The 14,468-nt window shown below is 45.9% G+C and overlaps 4 protein-coding genes across 4 annotated transcripts; 2 read left to right on the forward strand and 2 right to left on the reverse strand.

Annotated features, from left to right (window-relative positions):
- Nucleotides 1-1,563: 1,563 nt before the first annotated feature.
- C8R40DRAFT_1067358 (uncharacterized protein) lies at nt 1,564-2,801 on the reverse strand (the record flags this gene model as incomplete). The annotated part of the gene is made up of 7 exons (XM_046225907.1): nt 1,564-1,626; nt 1,691-1,707; nt 1,731-1,842; nt 1,961-2,157; nt 2,220-2,389; nt 2,443-2,518; nt 2,672-2,801. The coding sequence occupies 7 exons, from the start codon at nt 2,799-2,801 to the stop codon at nt 1,564-1,566; spliced, it is 765 nt and encodes a 254-aa protein (XP_046089431.1).
- Nucleotides 2,802-3,413: 612 nt separating this feature from the next.
- Nucleotides 3,414-4,067, forward strand: C8R40DRAFT_1067359 (uncharacterized protein; the record flags this gene model as incomplete). Its single annotated transcript, XM_046225908.1, has 2 exons — nt 3,414-3,652; nt 3,833-4,067. 2 exons carry the CDS (start codon nt 3,414-3,416, stop codon nt 4,065-4,067), a joined length of 474 nt encoding a protein of 157 aa, XP_046089432.1.
- A 5,758-nt stretch (nt 4,068-9,825) lies between these two features.
- C8R40DRAFT_1067361 (uncharacterized protein) lies at nt 9,826-10,946 on the forward strand (the record flags this gene model as incomplete). Its single annotated transcript, XM_046225909.1, has 4 exons — nt 9,826-10,185; nt 10,239-10,626; nt 10,818-10,862; nt 10,903-10,946. 4 exons carry the CDS (start codon nt 9,826-9,828, stop codon nt 10,944-10,946), a joined length of 837 nt encoding a protein of 278 aa, XP_046089433.1.
- Nucleotides 10,947-13,705: 2,759 nt separating this feature from the next.
- C8R40DRAFT_1020129 (uncharacterized protein) lies at nt 13,706-14,187 on the reverse strand (the record flags this gene model as incomplete). The annotated part of the gene is made up of 2 exons (XM_046222990.1): nt 13,706-13,933; nt 14,059-14,187. Coding segments are annotated over 2 exons (357 nt in total), but the record flags the coding sequence as incomplete, so codon positions are not given.
- Nucleotides 14,188-14,468: the final 281 nt, after the last annotated feature.

Here is a 14,468-nt window from a genome sequence, read left to right on the forward strand (position 1 = left end):
GATATAGAAAATCTTCGTCGTCGTCGTCGAGTTTTGACTGATCTGACCACTATGGAGATAGAACTGTTGCCAGACGATGGCGCCGCGACGGTAGATGGGTTCAACTTGGCCTTTTTGCGAGGCAGGTGAACACCGTCAAATGGACTTTGTTTCTGTTTACGACGAACGACAGGTCGAGGTTTGTCTATGAATGCCCCAAAGTAGTTATCCTCTGCGTTATGTATCATGGAAGCGTTCAAAGCATCCTGAAGGTTTGTGTACTGCATTGTGGTATTGTTTAGATGATGATGATGGAAGCGCAGAGATAGAGGGAGCAGAAACGTTCGGTCTAGGAGGTGCTTTCTTGTGATGCGACCCGAGTGGTGGAGGCGACGGGGAATCCTGGAATAGGACAGATGGAGAGCTGAACTTAGTAATCTTTTCCAGAACTTTCGGATGTGGTTTTAAATAATGGGCATGAGTAGTGTCTCTAGGAAGAAGAGAGGCTTGGATATGGGAGAGAAAGATGTGAGTGTGCCGGTATCATGACCATGGTAGGATTCGGGGTCAAACTTTTCGCCTGGTTCTTGTTGATGGTAGTTTTCTGACTGCTGTCGCAGGGGCGAGAGCGTGCTAGTTGATGATTTAAGGGACTCCCTAGGGGAGAAAAGAGAAGCACCATCCAATGAAGATGACGGCGAAAGGGAGAGATGGACTCCCGACGAGGAGAAGTAAAGAGACTACTGTTGATGCTTTCAGGCATATTCGTAGCCTAGATGTAGGATGAATGATTCAATGGACAATAAAGCAATAAAGGTCATGACAGTGGTAGAACTCATTACAGCCGTCTCGGTATCGGCGTCTACGACTTTCGGCCTCTTTATCAATCGCATCGAGATTCTAAAACAAATGAGATTAGCTACTCAGACACTCACAATGATATATGGAAGTCATACCGGAATATTTGCACACTTTCCTAACGCTGAAAAAGACTCAGACGACAATACATCCTGATGAATTGGCAGCTGCTTCAAAGCGGCGACCTCTGAAGACGTGCATTCGGAAGTAGATTCATTCTGGGACACAGATTGGATTGAGGTGAATCTCTCGTGGAAGACGTTTTGGATGTCGATTTTGGTTGAAATGAGCCGCCACGCAAGACTTTTCTAATCCAAACGGTTTTAAATGTTCGATGGACCATTGAAACGCGCGGCAAGAAGCGAGAGAGATCGAGGCTGGGAACTGGGGGTGAATGCGCCAGATGATTGTTCGAATGCTTCCTGAAATCACCTGATATAGCTGCTCGTCTTTCGTCTTCAAGCTTCGATCTAGTTTATTCAAGTCGGTAAAATCCACACTAACGTGACTGTTAACGAAGGACCCGACCGCCCTACCAGTTTGAGTGGGCCAGAAATCCTTGAAAGTACCCTTGCACTTCGTAAAATCCTCCTTGTAATTCGGGTAATCACACTTGATATTCTGCCAATGTCGGCCTGCTTGCTCAGATAGCCCTAACAGGCCCTAACGTGGAATTTCCCGTTTAACCGGGGTTACAACGTAGCATACGATTGGGGAGCCTAGGATTTAAGATGTGTCTGGTAACCGTCTGAATACTCCCATTGTCTTCTCGGGCTCATCCCAATGCGTCTGATACATAGTATGATATATCAGCGTAAGCCTTACATGGAAACGATTCTCAAGAATCACTCACGGAATGGTTCACGCCATCTGTAATCATAGATCGTATGAACTTTCCCTTCTCTCCCCCCCAGCCTTCATATCATCGTCCTCGATCTCCCAAAAGGTCGGCCAGACGAAGGAGTAAGTTTGATCCCCGATAACTGCCCATACCGTCACCATATTCTACAGTGCAGATTGATCCGTAGTTATCAAAGCACGCCTCCAAGTAAGTCTTTCGGAGTTGATGTTGGAGGACCTTTGAAAAGTACAAATCGGTGCTAGATTATGGCGTTAGGACGACGTTCTCGTCATGTTCCGCTGCGATGAAAGTGTAGATTGAAGGCGTTCGGGAAAGCCAAAGTTCTTGTCTGTAGTCGTGATAGCCTGTGTTGAGATGACTGAAGAGCGGTGCGCGAGCTGAGTAAGGAATGTTGGGATCGCGGAACGCAAGCCGCGTTTCTGGGGGAATGGAAAGACCAAAACCCGTGAGCGCGGGCTCTGCATGTACCATGGTTTTTGTCAAAACAAGTAAACAATTTTAGAGCAAATTTGTGGCTCACCTAACATAATATGGGCACGTAGATACTGTCCGACCCGATCTCGCATCCCGTTAGAGACCAACGAGGAGTCTATGTTCGCGATTGCCGAAAGGGAAAATGTGATCCCAAAAGACCAGCCAACGATAGCTAGTCCACCTTTCCGGGTCTTCTCATCACCATCCACCTTCTGACTGTTGTTTTGAATGGGAGGAATTCCAGAACATTGAATAAAGCGTCGATGAACTGTAAAATCTCCAGGCCTCGGAGCTCTAGGATTTTTGTCTTGGCCTCGTCGGTAGCAGAAGCTTGAGGGCCATCGTCTTCGATGAAAATGATTTCTCATCCTGAGTGAGCGGGGTTGAGCCAGAGAAACCTCGTCGGCCTGGCGCCATGTTGTATTGTGTGTTCAGGGGTGAGAGACGTTTGAGTGAGAAAAGAACCTGCTATTGATATCTATTGAAGAAATCACCCACCGTTGCTGAAAGAATGACCATGGATGAGGAAAACAGTTTTGTAGCTCGATACAGAGGAGCTGGGAGAGCCACTATCTAAATATGACAGAACGACATTGGAAGTGCAATTGAAACCAACACAAAAGACCATGCAAGAAGAAAACCCTTAGGTGCAGAAACGATCAGCGCTTGATAGCGTGAGAAGATTTCCGCGGGCGCGCCTATGTTGATTTAGGCCAGGCATTAATATCTCAATCCCGACTCAGTGTCACTCCTTATTGAGCACGAGCAGTGCGACGTAGAGTGCCTCGATTTTATTCTTCTTCCTCTCTCACCTTACCCGTTATGAAGCATGAACAGTGCGCGATAACGCGGTTGCATACTCTCAGTCAATTACTCTCAAATCTAAACCTTTCTATATAAGGGCCCTCCACTGCGTCCGATGCTGAACTTACTTACACTCATACATGATACGCTCTTCTGCACAAATCCGGGCTGCGTTGGCCTTTCTCAATCATTCAAATTGGTGTGCACCCAGCCTCGAATGGTAAATGTGGATCAGTGCTCCGAATCGGTCGGATATAGGTGTGTGCACAATCTTATAGATTCACTCTCAAAAAGTTGCGAAGTTCTTCTCACTTCAGATCATATTCGCTCTCAAGTGGTGAAATCAAGCTGAACTCAACAATAGTGTTGACATGGGGCTGCTGGCTGGGTGCCAACGTGGTAGAGAAATAACGCTGAACTCAACAATGGTGTTGACATGGAGCTGCTTTGTCGGACCATTTGTGTCCCGCCTATCTGCCGCTCATTGTCGTCAGTTCCTCACGCCGAGAAGTTCTGCCCGTCATCATTAAAGCAAGCCTACATATGTTCTGTCAATAATCGGGTCAGGAATCTGTGCCTCCTTCGTTTCGGGATTTGGTCGCAGACGTTTACACTCGACGACGACGCTTTGCGCAAACTCGCGCCGTCGGTCCTTCAATTCGAAGGCCCTAACAGGTTCGCAGTCCAGCGAACCAGAAACGCAAAAAAAAAACATATTAGATATATTACCTACTCCGACGATAGTTAAAACTCTTCGCTTGCTCGTCGTCGACGGTTATTTACCTCATCTTCTCGATCTCTTTCTCTCCGTTTATGATCCTCAAAGATCCTCTGCTTCTTCTGTGCTCTGGACAGATTTCTACCGAAATACGTCCTGACCAGTCCGACGAAGGCAAATCTCCCTCTGCCTCCACTTGCTCCCGTCAACAAATCAAACTTGCAACGTCGACCCGCATCCTTGTTGGATACACAAGCACATCTGCAAAATCTTGGACAAGTCGTGGATGATCTAACTTCGAAAGTGGATAACGCGAAGCATGAAATTTTCATGGTCAAGACACTTCTCCAACAGGAGCGGGAGGTTTTATGAACGATCGTGTGATAGATGCGCGTATTACTCCTGAAGCTCATTTGCGGACTGTTTGATAAACACATCAGCAATTTAGCTCCGCTAGTTTTCCCCTTTGTCCTTCCTCGTCGCTCTTATCTTCTTGTCGACTGGGCTTGAGGCTCTCTTCGAGGGTCTTCCTCTTGAAGGTCTTCCTCTTGAAGCCTCCCTCTGCTTGTTTGCCTAGTGTCATCCTCGCCTCTAGACTCCCTGGGCAGTGGTGGGGGGATGACACTCCCTGAATGTAGTCCTCGCCATCTCCTCCCTGGGTCCCCCGTGGGTTGCACTGCGAGTCAGTCCAGCAAGGAGGGCTTCGATACCTGGCAGTCGTACTTGATTCCCGTTTGGTCGTGAATTCCCCACACGACCCTCTCTTTCCGCATGAGCGAAGCGTTGCTCATGATTATCGATGATTTCGAGCCAGGGCCTGAGACTATTACAGCCCCGGCGAAACTGTGAAGGGAATACGAAAAAGGCACTCCAGTCCTATAATGATCTCCTTACCAATTTCGACGCGCCTCCGTTAACGATTCTGTATGTCTCAGACGGCGGCAATGCAGAAAAGATAGATAAGCGGTTGTCCAATAGAGCTCAAGCCAGAGGCTTGTCCACCACGCTTGCAACTATGGATACGACGTCACTAGATAGACTTCAACAAGAGATATTCGTCATTCATTTCTTCCATCGGTGGACAGGAGGAGCACCGTCACCTTCGCACAACGAATTGATCCATCAAAGCGGAATTCACGCGCTACTTAAATAACCTCTTTTATGTGAAGGCACAACATATAATTGTACAACGGAACAGTTCCTTGCACCGAACTTGTGATCTCGATATCAGTGCTCTTATGCTCTCCGACCTGTGGTCCCGGTCCAGGTGATCCCTCTCAAAACCCTCCGAAACTGACTACTAGCTGGCCTCCTAGCTTAAGCCATCTGCTGTCTTCGTCCTTTTTTCCGTGTTGTCATGGGATAACTATGGAGTATCTACGCCAAACGACCTGCTCAAGAACGGATTTTCGTTGTGCTTTCTATGTAACACCTGCGTGCTTTGCGGTAAGTGTCGGGTTCATATTCCGATGTCTGTCCAACACTCATCCTCCTTTCAGAGCAGCCTATGGTCTTTTCTCAACTAATATACTCGAAGGCATATCCTGCTCGGAAGCACACGAGGAAATTCGGCTCAATCTCCCGGTTTAAAGGATGCATTCGACCTGGGGCAAACGAAGAGAAAATACTTAAGAGAGGATTGTGAATGCAATATAGCTGGGGCTTTCGTCTTCGTTAGTGGCTGTATCGTAGCCTTTCCTTGGGGTCTTTGAATGCCATGGCGCAGACGCACAGGCTCTATCTCCTCCTGTGGGCGTTCATACCTCGACACACTGAGACTCGACAGATATACGATGTTGTGAACTCCCAAATACAACAAGGTCTCTCTACTGATAGACCTGGTTGCGCAGTGGCAGACTACCTGGGATCGATCGTCTCCATTTACATCCACAGCGATATACTTCAATCCGAGCATGAACTTACGTTCCGACGAGCGTGAATATCATAGTGGATGATACGGTGGAATATCAGGATATCGTTGGTTTTGGAGGATCTCTGAGTGAGCGCACGTTTGTTTGTCCTTCGCGACTTATGTGCCTCTCTAGAAGAACACAAATTTTTCGACACCTGGAAGAGTTCCGTTTCTCACCTCCACCCACATACTCTGTCTCTCTTTGCCACGCCCCGTTCGTCTCCTTACTACGGCTTCAAAATAAAGAACCATAGCTTTGAGCAGTTCAAGATAGGGAAGAATGATAAACAGGTGATCGTCGTGAAGAATATTGCGCACCTATATACAAAGGTATGAAACGAAAGATATAATATATCGAATTAAAGCTTACGAGGTGTAAGAAATAGTCTGCTGTGAATACACAATGAATGAAACGGCATTCCGAGGATAAATTAATAGAATGTGAGCTAGGATAGGTCAGGGAAAAAAAGAAAAAAAGGAAAAAATTGAACAGCTACTCACGATATGGTCTGTTGTCTTTGTTGCAAAAGGACATGAGCAAGCTGGATGAGGAGATTGGCGTAGGGCGTGGTATGGCTAATATGACAGTGAAGTAATGACGTCTATCAACCAACCTAGAAGCGATGACTTGGCGACGTTTGATCTCCCTTTTTAGGAGTGGAGTATTCGCTGAACATCGTGAGGAGACAGCGTGCAGAGGTATGGCGCTGTTACTGGGCACGACGCCAAGCAGTCAGCTGTCAGGCCAGAGATCACGGTCGAAGTCGCTTATGGGCGGTCCGGTAAAAAAAAAATTCCCATTTTCACGGAATTATGCAAAGGGCTGTAAATACTAGGCCCCACTGTTGTGGACTGCACACCTTGCTTGAGATCAAAAATGCGGCGCGCATAGGGCGCGCCGCGAGGTGAGGTGTCCAATTATAGCAAGATGATTAAAGAGCGCAGAACTGTTGGCTGATTGCCTTCAAATTAATACGAAAGCAATCAGCCAATTAATATTGTACCAAACGCCAAAAATCAAAACCTCTTCAAGAGCAAAATTCTGCAGGATGCGCAGGCCGGCTTAAAACTATCCCAGCCAGAGATAATCCACGGTTTTTCGTTATCATTTCGCGAACTCATGTTATATGAGGAACGGTAACGTTCTTCTTGTTTCCCGTGTCAGTGTAAGTAAATTGATCGTTTCCTTGAAATCGCAGAGGAGATTTTGCGATACAAGTCACACAAGGATAAACTCCTACGAAATTTCGTCATTACTGTCATTCCTACCCTCGCTCAAGTAGATACCCGACTGTTTGTGCAATATTTCTTGCACCAAACGATGGTCCATTTGAAGGGTCTAGCTCTCGTTGCAATCGGACATACGGCAAGACAAATTGGAAGCGATATGAAGCCATTTCTAAGCTCTATCATGAGACACATCAAGGGTGGTCTCGAGGCTTGCGTGTAAGTATTTTATTCTTGCAATTTTCCTACTCATGTGAGTCTTTTCATAGAAGAGACAGTGCGTTTGGAGGACCAGTAATATTTCAATGTCTTGGACTGTTAGCGGAAGCCCTGGGCTTCACCTTGACCAAATATCTTCAGGACGTGTGAATTGAGACAGCGAGTGTGATAACCGGATACCAGGGGATCTAGGAGTAGCTTCAGCAAAAATAAAACCGTGTCGGATTTACTATGCTCAGTGTCTGGAGCGATTCTGTCGCAAGGATGAGGACAGAGAAGAGTGAATGCCTCCGCGTTTGACATGTTATAGATTCCTCGCGTCCCATTCCTGTTCGCTGCACGAGCATCTCTCTGTGTCCCGAATTGTCTAATGGGAGAATCTTCCGGCATTCAGTGTGAGGGTTTGTGGGCTGATGACAACTTCGATCTGGAAACGCAAGATGGTCTAAGAAAGATTACGATAATGTCAGAGTGAAATATTTCAGGGTCTATCATTCAAGATACTGTTCTAATTTGCACTCAGGAATACATCAAAACCCTTGTAAACTGTTCGGACATTAACATCCCCTTAACTGAACAATCAGTAGATGACTTGTCTTTCCCAGTCAACAGGTGCTTTACTCTGAATTCAAATCCTTGGCATTGATTGAGCCTTACATTTACAGATTCAGAAGAAGGTTAACTTTCTAGATAGATACCAAAACCATTTTTTGGAGCGTTTCGTACCATTGAGCGGACGGACGAAGTCGCCTCCCTCCGGCCGCTGGTGTGCAAGGACGTGCCGAGCTTGTCACCTTCTCCCCGAGGAAATGCATTCTGCACTGGTACCCTAAGGGTAAGTTTGTTTGAGACTCCCGTATCGACTTTCCAAAAAACCTCCGACATCTTCCCTTCGCTCTAACACATATCATCCCACTCCTCTGTTAATGCGTACACTCACTAAAACCCCGGCTGCTCCAATGTCCTCGGAGTCAAGATTATGGTTGATTATTTTGCCCCATGTCTGTTGGACAAATGTTTTGGACAATTTACCTTTCGAGAATTTCTTACCAAACCATTTTGAGTCCTGAAGGTAGTAACAATGTTCTGGTTTGATACATTCGATATGTGAAAGGGTACTACGTGCTGCATACGTTCCTATGATTGATCATTCCTCAAGAAGGTCCAATATTCTTCTTTTTTCCTTTCAAGTTGCGACGATGGGCCCTGTTTGCAATGGCTGCTCCAGTGAGACAAATTCTCCTTCCCGATCCTATGGAAATACAAGCAAGCCATTGCTATGAGTATAATGCTATTGGAATCGGAGGAGACATTACTCACTGGTGATAATTACCTTTGAGTCAACACCTGGTTCTGTGGTATCCAACGAGCCTCGAGTGCTAATGACAGAGTTTTCCAGAAGCTTGGAGCCTAAGGAATACTGAGTCAAATATCAGGGTGTTCATGAACTGAAAGCACTCACGCGAAGACTTGGATGGTTTGTGAATTACGACGGCCACCATGGTTCTAATGATCTTTTTGTTTTTGTTCTTTCTGGATGAGACAGTGAGTGACTCGGATCTTGAGGACCCGGCGAGCTCCGCATCCTGTAGTGTCAATGGCTGCGATGGTGAAAGAGAATCTTCTCCTGCATAAGTCATTTCTTTAATGAATACTTTCTGTGCGGAAACAAACGGTTACACCAGATTACAGACCGTCATGCAATTTGAGCCACTCTTTTCTGATGAATGTACTCCAGAAGGCTGGATAGAGACAGTTATGTCCAGGGTAGTCAAGGCCAGTTTCTTCCACGGTTTTGCAATCGTTGCAGGGGATAGGATTTGAATCAAGTCCATGTGTATGCATGACCGTTGAAAATAACACGCAGAGCTAAACCTAGGGGAAGTATAAGTTGAAGTTGTGACGGTGTGAGTGAAATATCTGCGAGTATAGTGAGGCCAAAAAGAAATGGGTTCTAATATTATAAATATCAATACTTCCTTTGGGAGGTGTATCGGAGATGAAAAACGTTCACTTGTATCTTGATTTGACCGATCGAAAAAATTAATTGTTTCAACACTAGCCAGTTCCTGCTACCTATAAGTTAAAGTCACTTCACTACTGAGGATTTCTTAGCGACATATAAAGTACATGCATCAACGAAAGCGATACTTACCTTGATATATTACTCATTAGAGGGTCATCAAATAAAAAGCGCTCACAGATTTTCTCGATCAGTTAGGCGCCCATTCGCCTGCTACATACAAATAATACTTTATGACAAGTGGTACTTATCTTTACCGTTGGCCGGCGCTGTTTGGATATTCCGTCGAGCGGAAATTTTTCCAAGTTTCTAATCCTTACTAACTCCTTATATGATTCTGCGTGGCAAAAATGTCGTAGTTCTCGGTGTAGAGAAGAAGTAGGTTCTGCAACTACAACATCCTCGAACCGTCAGAAAGGCAGCCACGTTTGTCTGGCTTCTGCACTCTTCTGCAGGTGCGGCGGATATCAGGTTCAAAATTTAAAATTCGAGGCTCATAAGAAGTTCTATTCCTATGTGAATCACTCCTTCCATCCTTGTGATTGTCAGTTATCACAGATGTGCAAATCGAGCATATGGTCTAGGTGACTATACGAATGATCGTGACCCCGAGCATACGTTTAGGATACTCCAATCCAGATATTAATATCCCACTGGAGGACCTTGATGAGTGGCAACGCTCTAATACTTCTTCTCAATCTGGACAATTCATTTCTCTTGCAGATTCTGTGTCCAACGACTAAAAAGGAATGCCACCAAGAGGGAAGACTGCTCCTGCAGGGCTCGTCAAAAAAGAGCAGCATGACAAAGAACCTTCCAACTGTGGGGCTGCCTCGTCACCCTTGCCAGCGGTTTTGGATGCATCTACACCATGCGGAAGCCAGAAATTTTTTCTTTCACCCCCGACCCTTCCGATGAGCATCCACCCTTTAAATTATTCCTCTCCTATGACTAGTATTGCCGACGAGGACGAATTTCCACATCTATCTCAGCTCACACAGATGGTTCGAGCAACGAGACTAACACCGAAACCGAAACCAAAGACGCAGAGGGATACAACTGATAGAGAGGATCCGCCATTTGAAATGCTCAATGATATAGAAAGCGACGTGAGCTTATTTCCACGGATCAAGCTGGTGTTTTCATTGTCCTTTTCATGTAGGATTCTACAAAGTCCGCAAAGTTCCAAGGGAAGCAGCGTGAACAGTCCCGTTCCCTGGCCGGTACACTAGCCTTTACGAAGCGCAAATGGGACAAATCGATATCGTCCTCTCCGTCTACTTCGAGGCCAAAACAGCGACTGAAGTACTTCCATGACCCAGGAAACGATGAAAATGGGAGTTCATCGTGTTCTCGCTCGAGAAAATCCTCCGATTTTCTCAGATATAACTTTTACGATTCATTCCTGTACTTGGATGCCAGTGTCATCGTCCGCAGCGGATTGACACAGTTCAAACTGCGTCGTACATTACTAGCGAAACACGGAGTGTGGTTCACGGCGCGTTTTCAAAAATACCCAGATGACAGGTTCGGGGAACTCCCACAAGATTGTAAGTCAAGTACATATCTTTTATCAGTACAGCTAAGATATTCCAATGAGGACTCGTACATGCCACGCGCGAAGCGCGATGGCCCACTTCCGCACGTTTCTTCCTCCTGTCAGATCTTTACTTGCTGCCAGATTCTGCCACCTATCAGAGGTCTCTGGACTGAAGGATATTCATTATGATGTTTGCAATAGATACAAAGCAAGCCCCAATAGGTGAAAGCGCTTATATGGTAGAATGTAAGATATGCTGACGCTGCATGCTCAAACAAAAACAAAGCGGAAAAACTATACAAGAAACGGGAAGATGAGATATACTTGTGAACAAAAAATGATTTATCGGTTACTTCAGCGGACTCCGCGGCTCTGATATTGAAGAGTTTCCCTCCCTCTGTGGAAGTGAACAATCATCCATCCATATTCTGAAAATACATGTTCATGCACAGTGGGAAAGTTGCTGACTTTCCTCTCTTCGTATGCGTCTTTTTGTTCTTCAACGACTCCAGCTAAAAGTTTCCTGGTCGATAGCTATCCGACATTATGAGCAGAATATCCGAATTACAAATGAGTACAAACCTTCGTGTTAACCTCGTCCGTCCCGAACTTCAACTATGTGTTTAATATACGCGGCAACACTGACACCGAACATCTGGCAACCCTTTACTTCGTTCACCTCGATCTCGTCAGGGCAGGGATCAGGTTCCAGCGCCGACAGTTCTTGGCCGGCGACTGGCAAATTCCCGTCGACGCCGACTCGACTGTCCCACTGATATGTGCTCTTATCAGAATCATTGACGATATCCACTGGATTCAGCATCAACGCAAGGTTGGGGCCTTCGAACCTGGAAAGGACCGTGCTGGGGATGAATTCAACCTCTGCATTAGTTTGTCTCCCACTGTCCTCTTCCGCTGACATACCCAAGCTCATCGCTGCATGATTATAGCGGACAGCGGAAACCAGATGCTTGCTTGCGTGTCGCTGGAGGGACTTGAAGAACCGTTTTCCTCCTACCCTTTACCTTTCGCTCACCGCTGGCGAGAAGCTGAATAGGAAATATCCTGATTCCAAATTCCGGAAGGCTGAAAAGATTTGCGATTCCGATGTCAAGATTAATTCAATCAGCCAACTCATACAGGATAATGATATCGGCCCCACTGACCAAGGTATCTATGGTATCTTAATCAACATTCAAGCAAAAGTTCATAATGATCTTCTTTTAGGGCGCCATGTCATTGTTGGCTCCGAGCCTTGCAGTAAGCTTCCAGAAAATTTGAGTTCTGTAATTATTGCCGACTGCCTGCTATAGCTGAAAACGTTACCGGTTGGGGTCTGTTTGACCCCAACCAGTGTGTCGCCGTCGATGAGACTCACAAGTTGAGAATTATCGATATGACGAAATCCTTCAAGCAGGACGTGAGCATGAACTCGAGAAATGCCGAATTAGCGATGTCTTCCCTCCAGTTACAAGGATGATACACCTTTACCGATGATTAGTTTGCGTGCGCCAGCTATCAATCTACCCCTTCAATCTTCGAAACTGAACCATACTTGAAGGAGAAAGATTGATAAGCATGTTGGGGTCGCATCTTATTGTACGTTTAATTGTTACTATAGACAATGTAAACTTCGTACTTGGGACATTGAAGATTTTAACATTGAAGATTTTGCCATTGCCTTCGAAATCTCTTTCACCATAGGCCGAGAGAACGATACGACAACGTACCCGGTTCACTACTAAAGTTCGTGACACCTCCAGCAAGCATGTTGAGGGTTGGACACCAGGCATGTGATTTCTGGGCAAACGGTCGTCCGGTGCTTAGTTTTTAACCCTTCTCATACTGTCTTTTTGTTCCGTAGAAACTGACATTATCTACTGTAAATATACGGTGTGAGAACAAGGGACATTAATAATTGGAGGATGTATGAATTCGAAATGCGAAAGGAACTGGGATACGACAAAGAACAGATGAATTGAAGTGCCGGGGCAATGACAAGAACGGACAAAAGAGGATACCGTATAGAAGACTCACACATTGACCTGAACATCCTGTCGAGTTGTAGATAGACGGCACGCCTGCCCTGTACTCGTCAACATATATCAAGCACGAGCTGTTGGGGCTGGACGTACTGCGTGATATTACACGCACTAGCGGGATACGAAGCGGTAGGTGTACCCCAATCCGTCAGGTTCATGGGAAGCGCTGTCAGCTTGTAATATCGAAGCAGGAAGACTCGAGCGCTGAGATCGTTAGCTAACGTTGATGCGGATTAGTTCAATCTGGAGTATTGTAGAAGAAGAGTATGATGCTCATGAGCACCGAGCAAAACCACATATATATCCCACTAGCATCTAGCTGCGTAGCGAAAACCCCTCCACCCGCTTGTGCGAACCCGCTTCTGAAGCTGTTTGATTTTGTTTCTTGTACCAAGCATCCTTGACCCATCGAGCAATCTGTTTCGATAGTATTCCCAGTTTGGACCGAGTTTTCGGCCAGATAACATTCGGGAGTAGTATGGAGGGCTTATTGGTTAGAACCGAGGTTGTTTATAGCCTCGATGATGTCAATTTCACTGGCGAGGGGTCAAAGAAGGTCGGTGTTGAGCATCCAGGACGAAGGCCAGACCTGGGTATCCTTAGAAGGAATGATATAAGGGTAGGTGAGAACTGAGCAACCATACGGAATGTGCGACACGTCAATTACGACGCGACTACCCATGGGATAGCGTCCTTTGAGGTGATTCAAGTTGTAACCTGCAAGAACTACAATGAGTACTGATATGAAAGAGTGATAGAATAATTGACCTACTGGATTCTTGTTAAGCGTTGTAGCAGCAGCAATGTTCCTCGTATTATCCACTTTAACGTTCCCTGAGTGAAAAAGAGTATTCTGCGACAAACAAAATAAGCACAACGACTCACTTATAGTAGTCCCACTCTGAGAAGAACTCCGTCCCAGAATATTCACGTATTGGTGTGTATACGGCATTCGAAAGCCAGAAAATTCCAAATTTAAAAGTAATCAAACATGAGGATTTATCCAGAACAGATGCGTCTCAGAAACCCGAACTCAGGATTCCTGATCATTCCTCCAATGATACCAATATACCACGACTGTGCCATCCCAACTTCAGCTCCCGCAACCCCGCAAGACAACGCAATGAAGCTGGCCGCCCCCAACAGAAGTTTACGCCAGTTGTTGTAATCCTCAGCATTGTAATTCGACCATTTTCCGCGACAGAGAATGAGATGTTCCTCGATGAAGATAGCGGAGAAGATGGCAAACCAATAGGCGAGCATGTCGAGTATAGTCTCCAATCACCCGACAAAATGGCTTGCACCTGCGATTGCGAGGATGATACAGACCACACTACCAATGATCACGATGAAGATTCAGGGTATGGCTTGCACAGATGGGTTTATATTCTTTAACACACCGTTAGAGAGGAATAATGTTGATGTGTAGTTGAACGAACCTGGAAAGTCAAAGCCAAAGAATAGATAGTCGGAATATTGGTCGCGATAATACTTAGTGCCATGATTACGAGAGGAAACGAACCGAATCCGCCCATTGGTTCAGCAAGGCCGGCACCGAGAAGACCACCAACCGAATTTTCTGCGTACGCGTCTGCCCAAGTCGTCTTCTGGTTGAAGGTAGACATCGCTGCTGCACCGAAAATTTCCACGAGGGTGGGTGGAACATTGAGACCGAGATATGTTCAGAAAATTATCTTGACAGAGGATATGTCCTCGGGCATGCGAACGGTTGCCAGTGCCGCGTAGCTTGTGGCACTTGGTGATTGATTTATGATTCAAAAAGTCGGGTTTACTCACCTAACTTGCAAAT

This window comes from Lentinula edodes (genome assembly GCF_021015755.1).
Source record: "Lentinula edodes strain Le(Bin) 0899 ss11 chromosome Unknown C8R40scaffold_7, whole genome shotgun sequence".
Classification (NCBI taxonomy): domain Eukaryota; kingdom Fungi; phylum Basidiomycota; class Agaricomycetes; order Agaricales; family Omphalotaceae; genus Lentinula; species Lentinula edodes.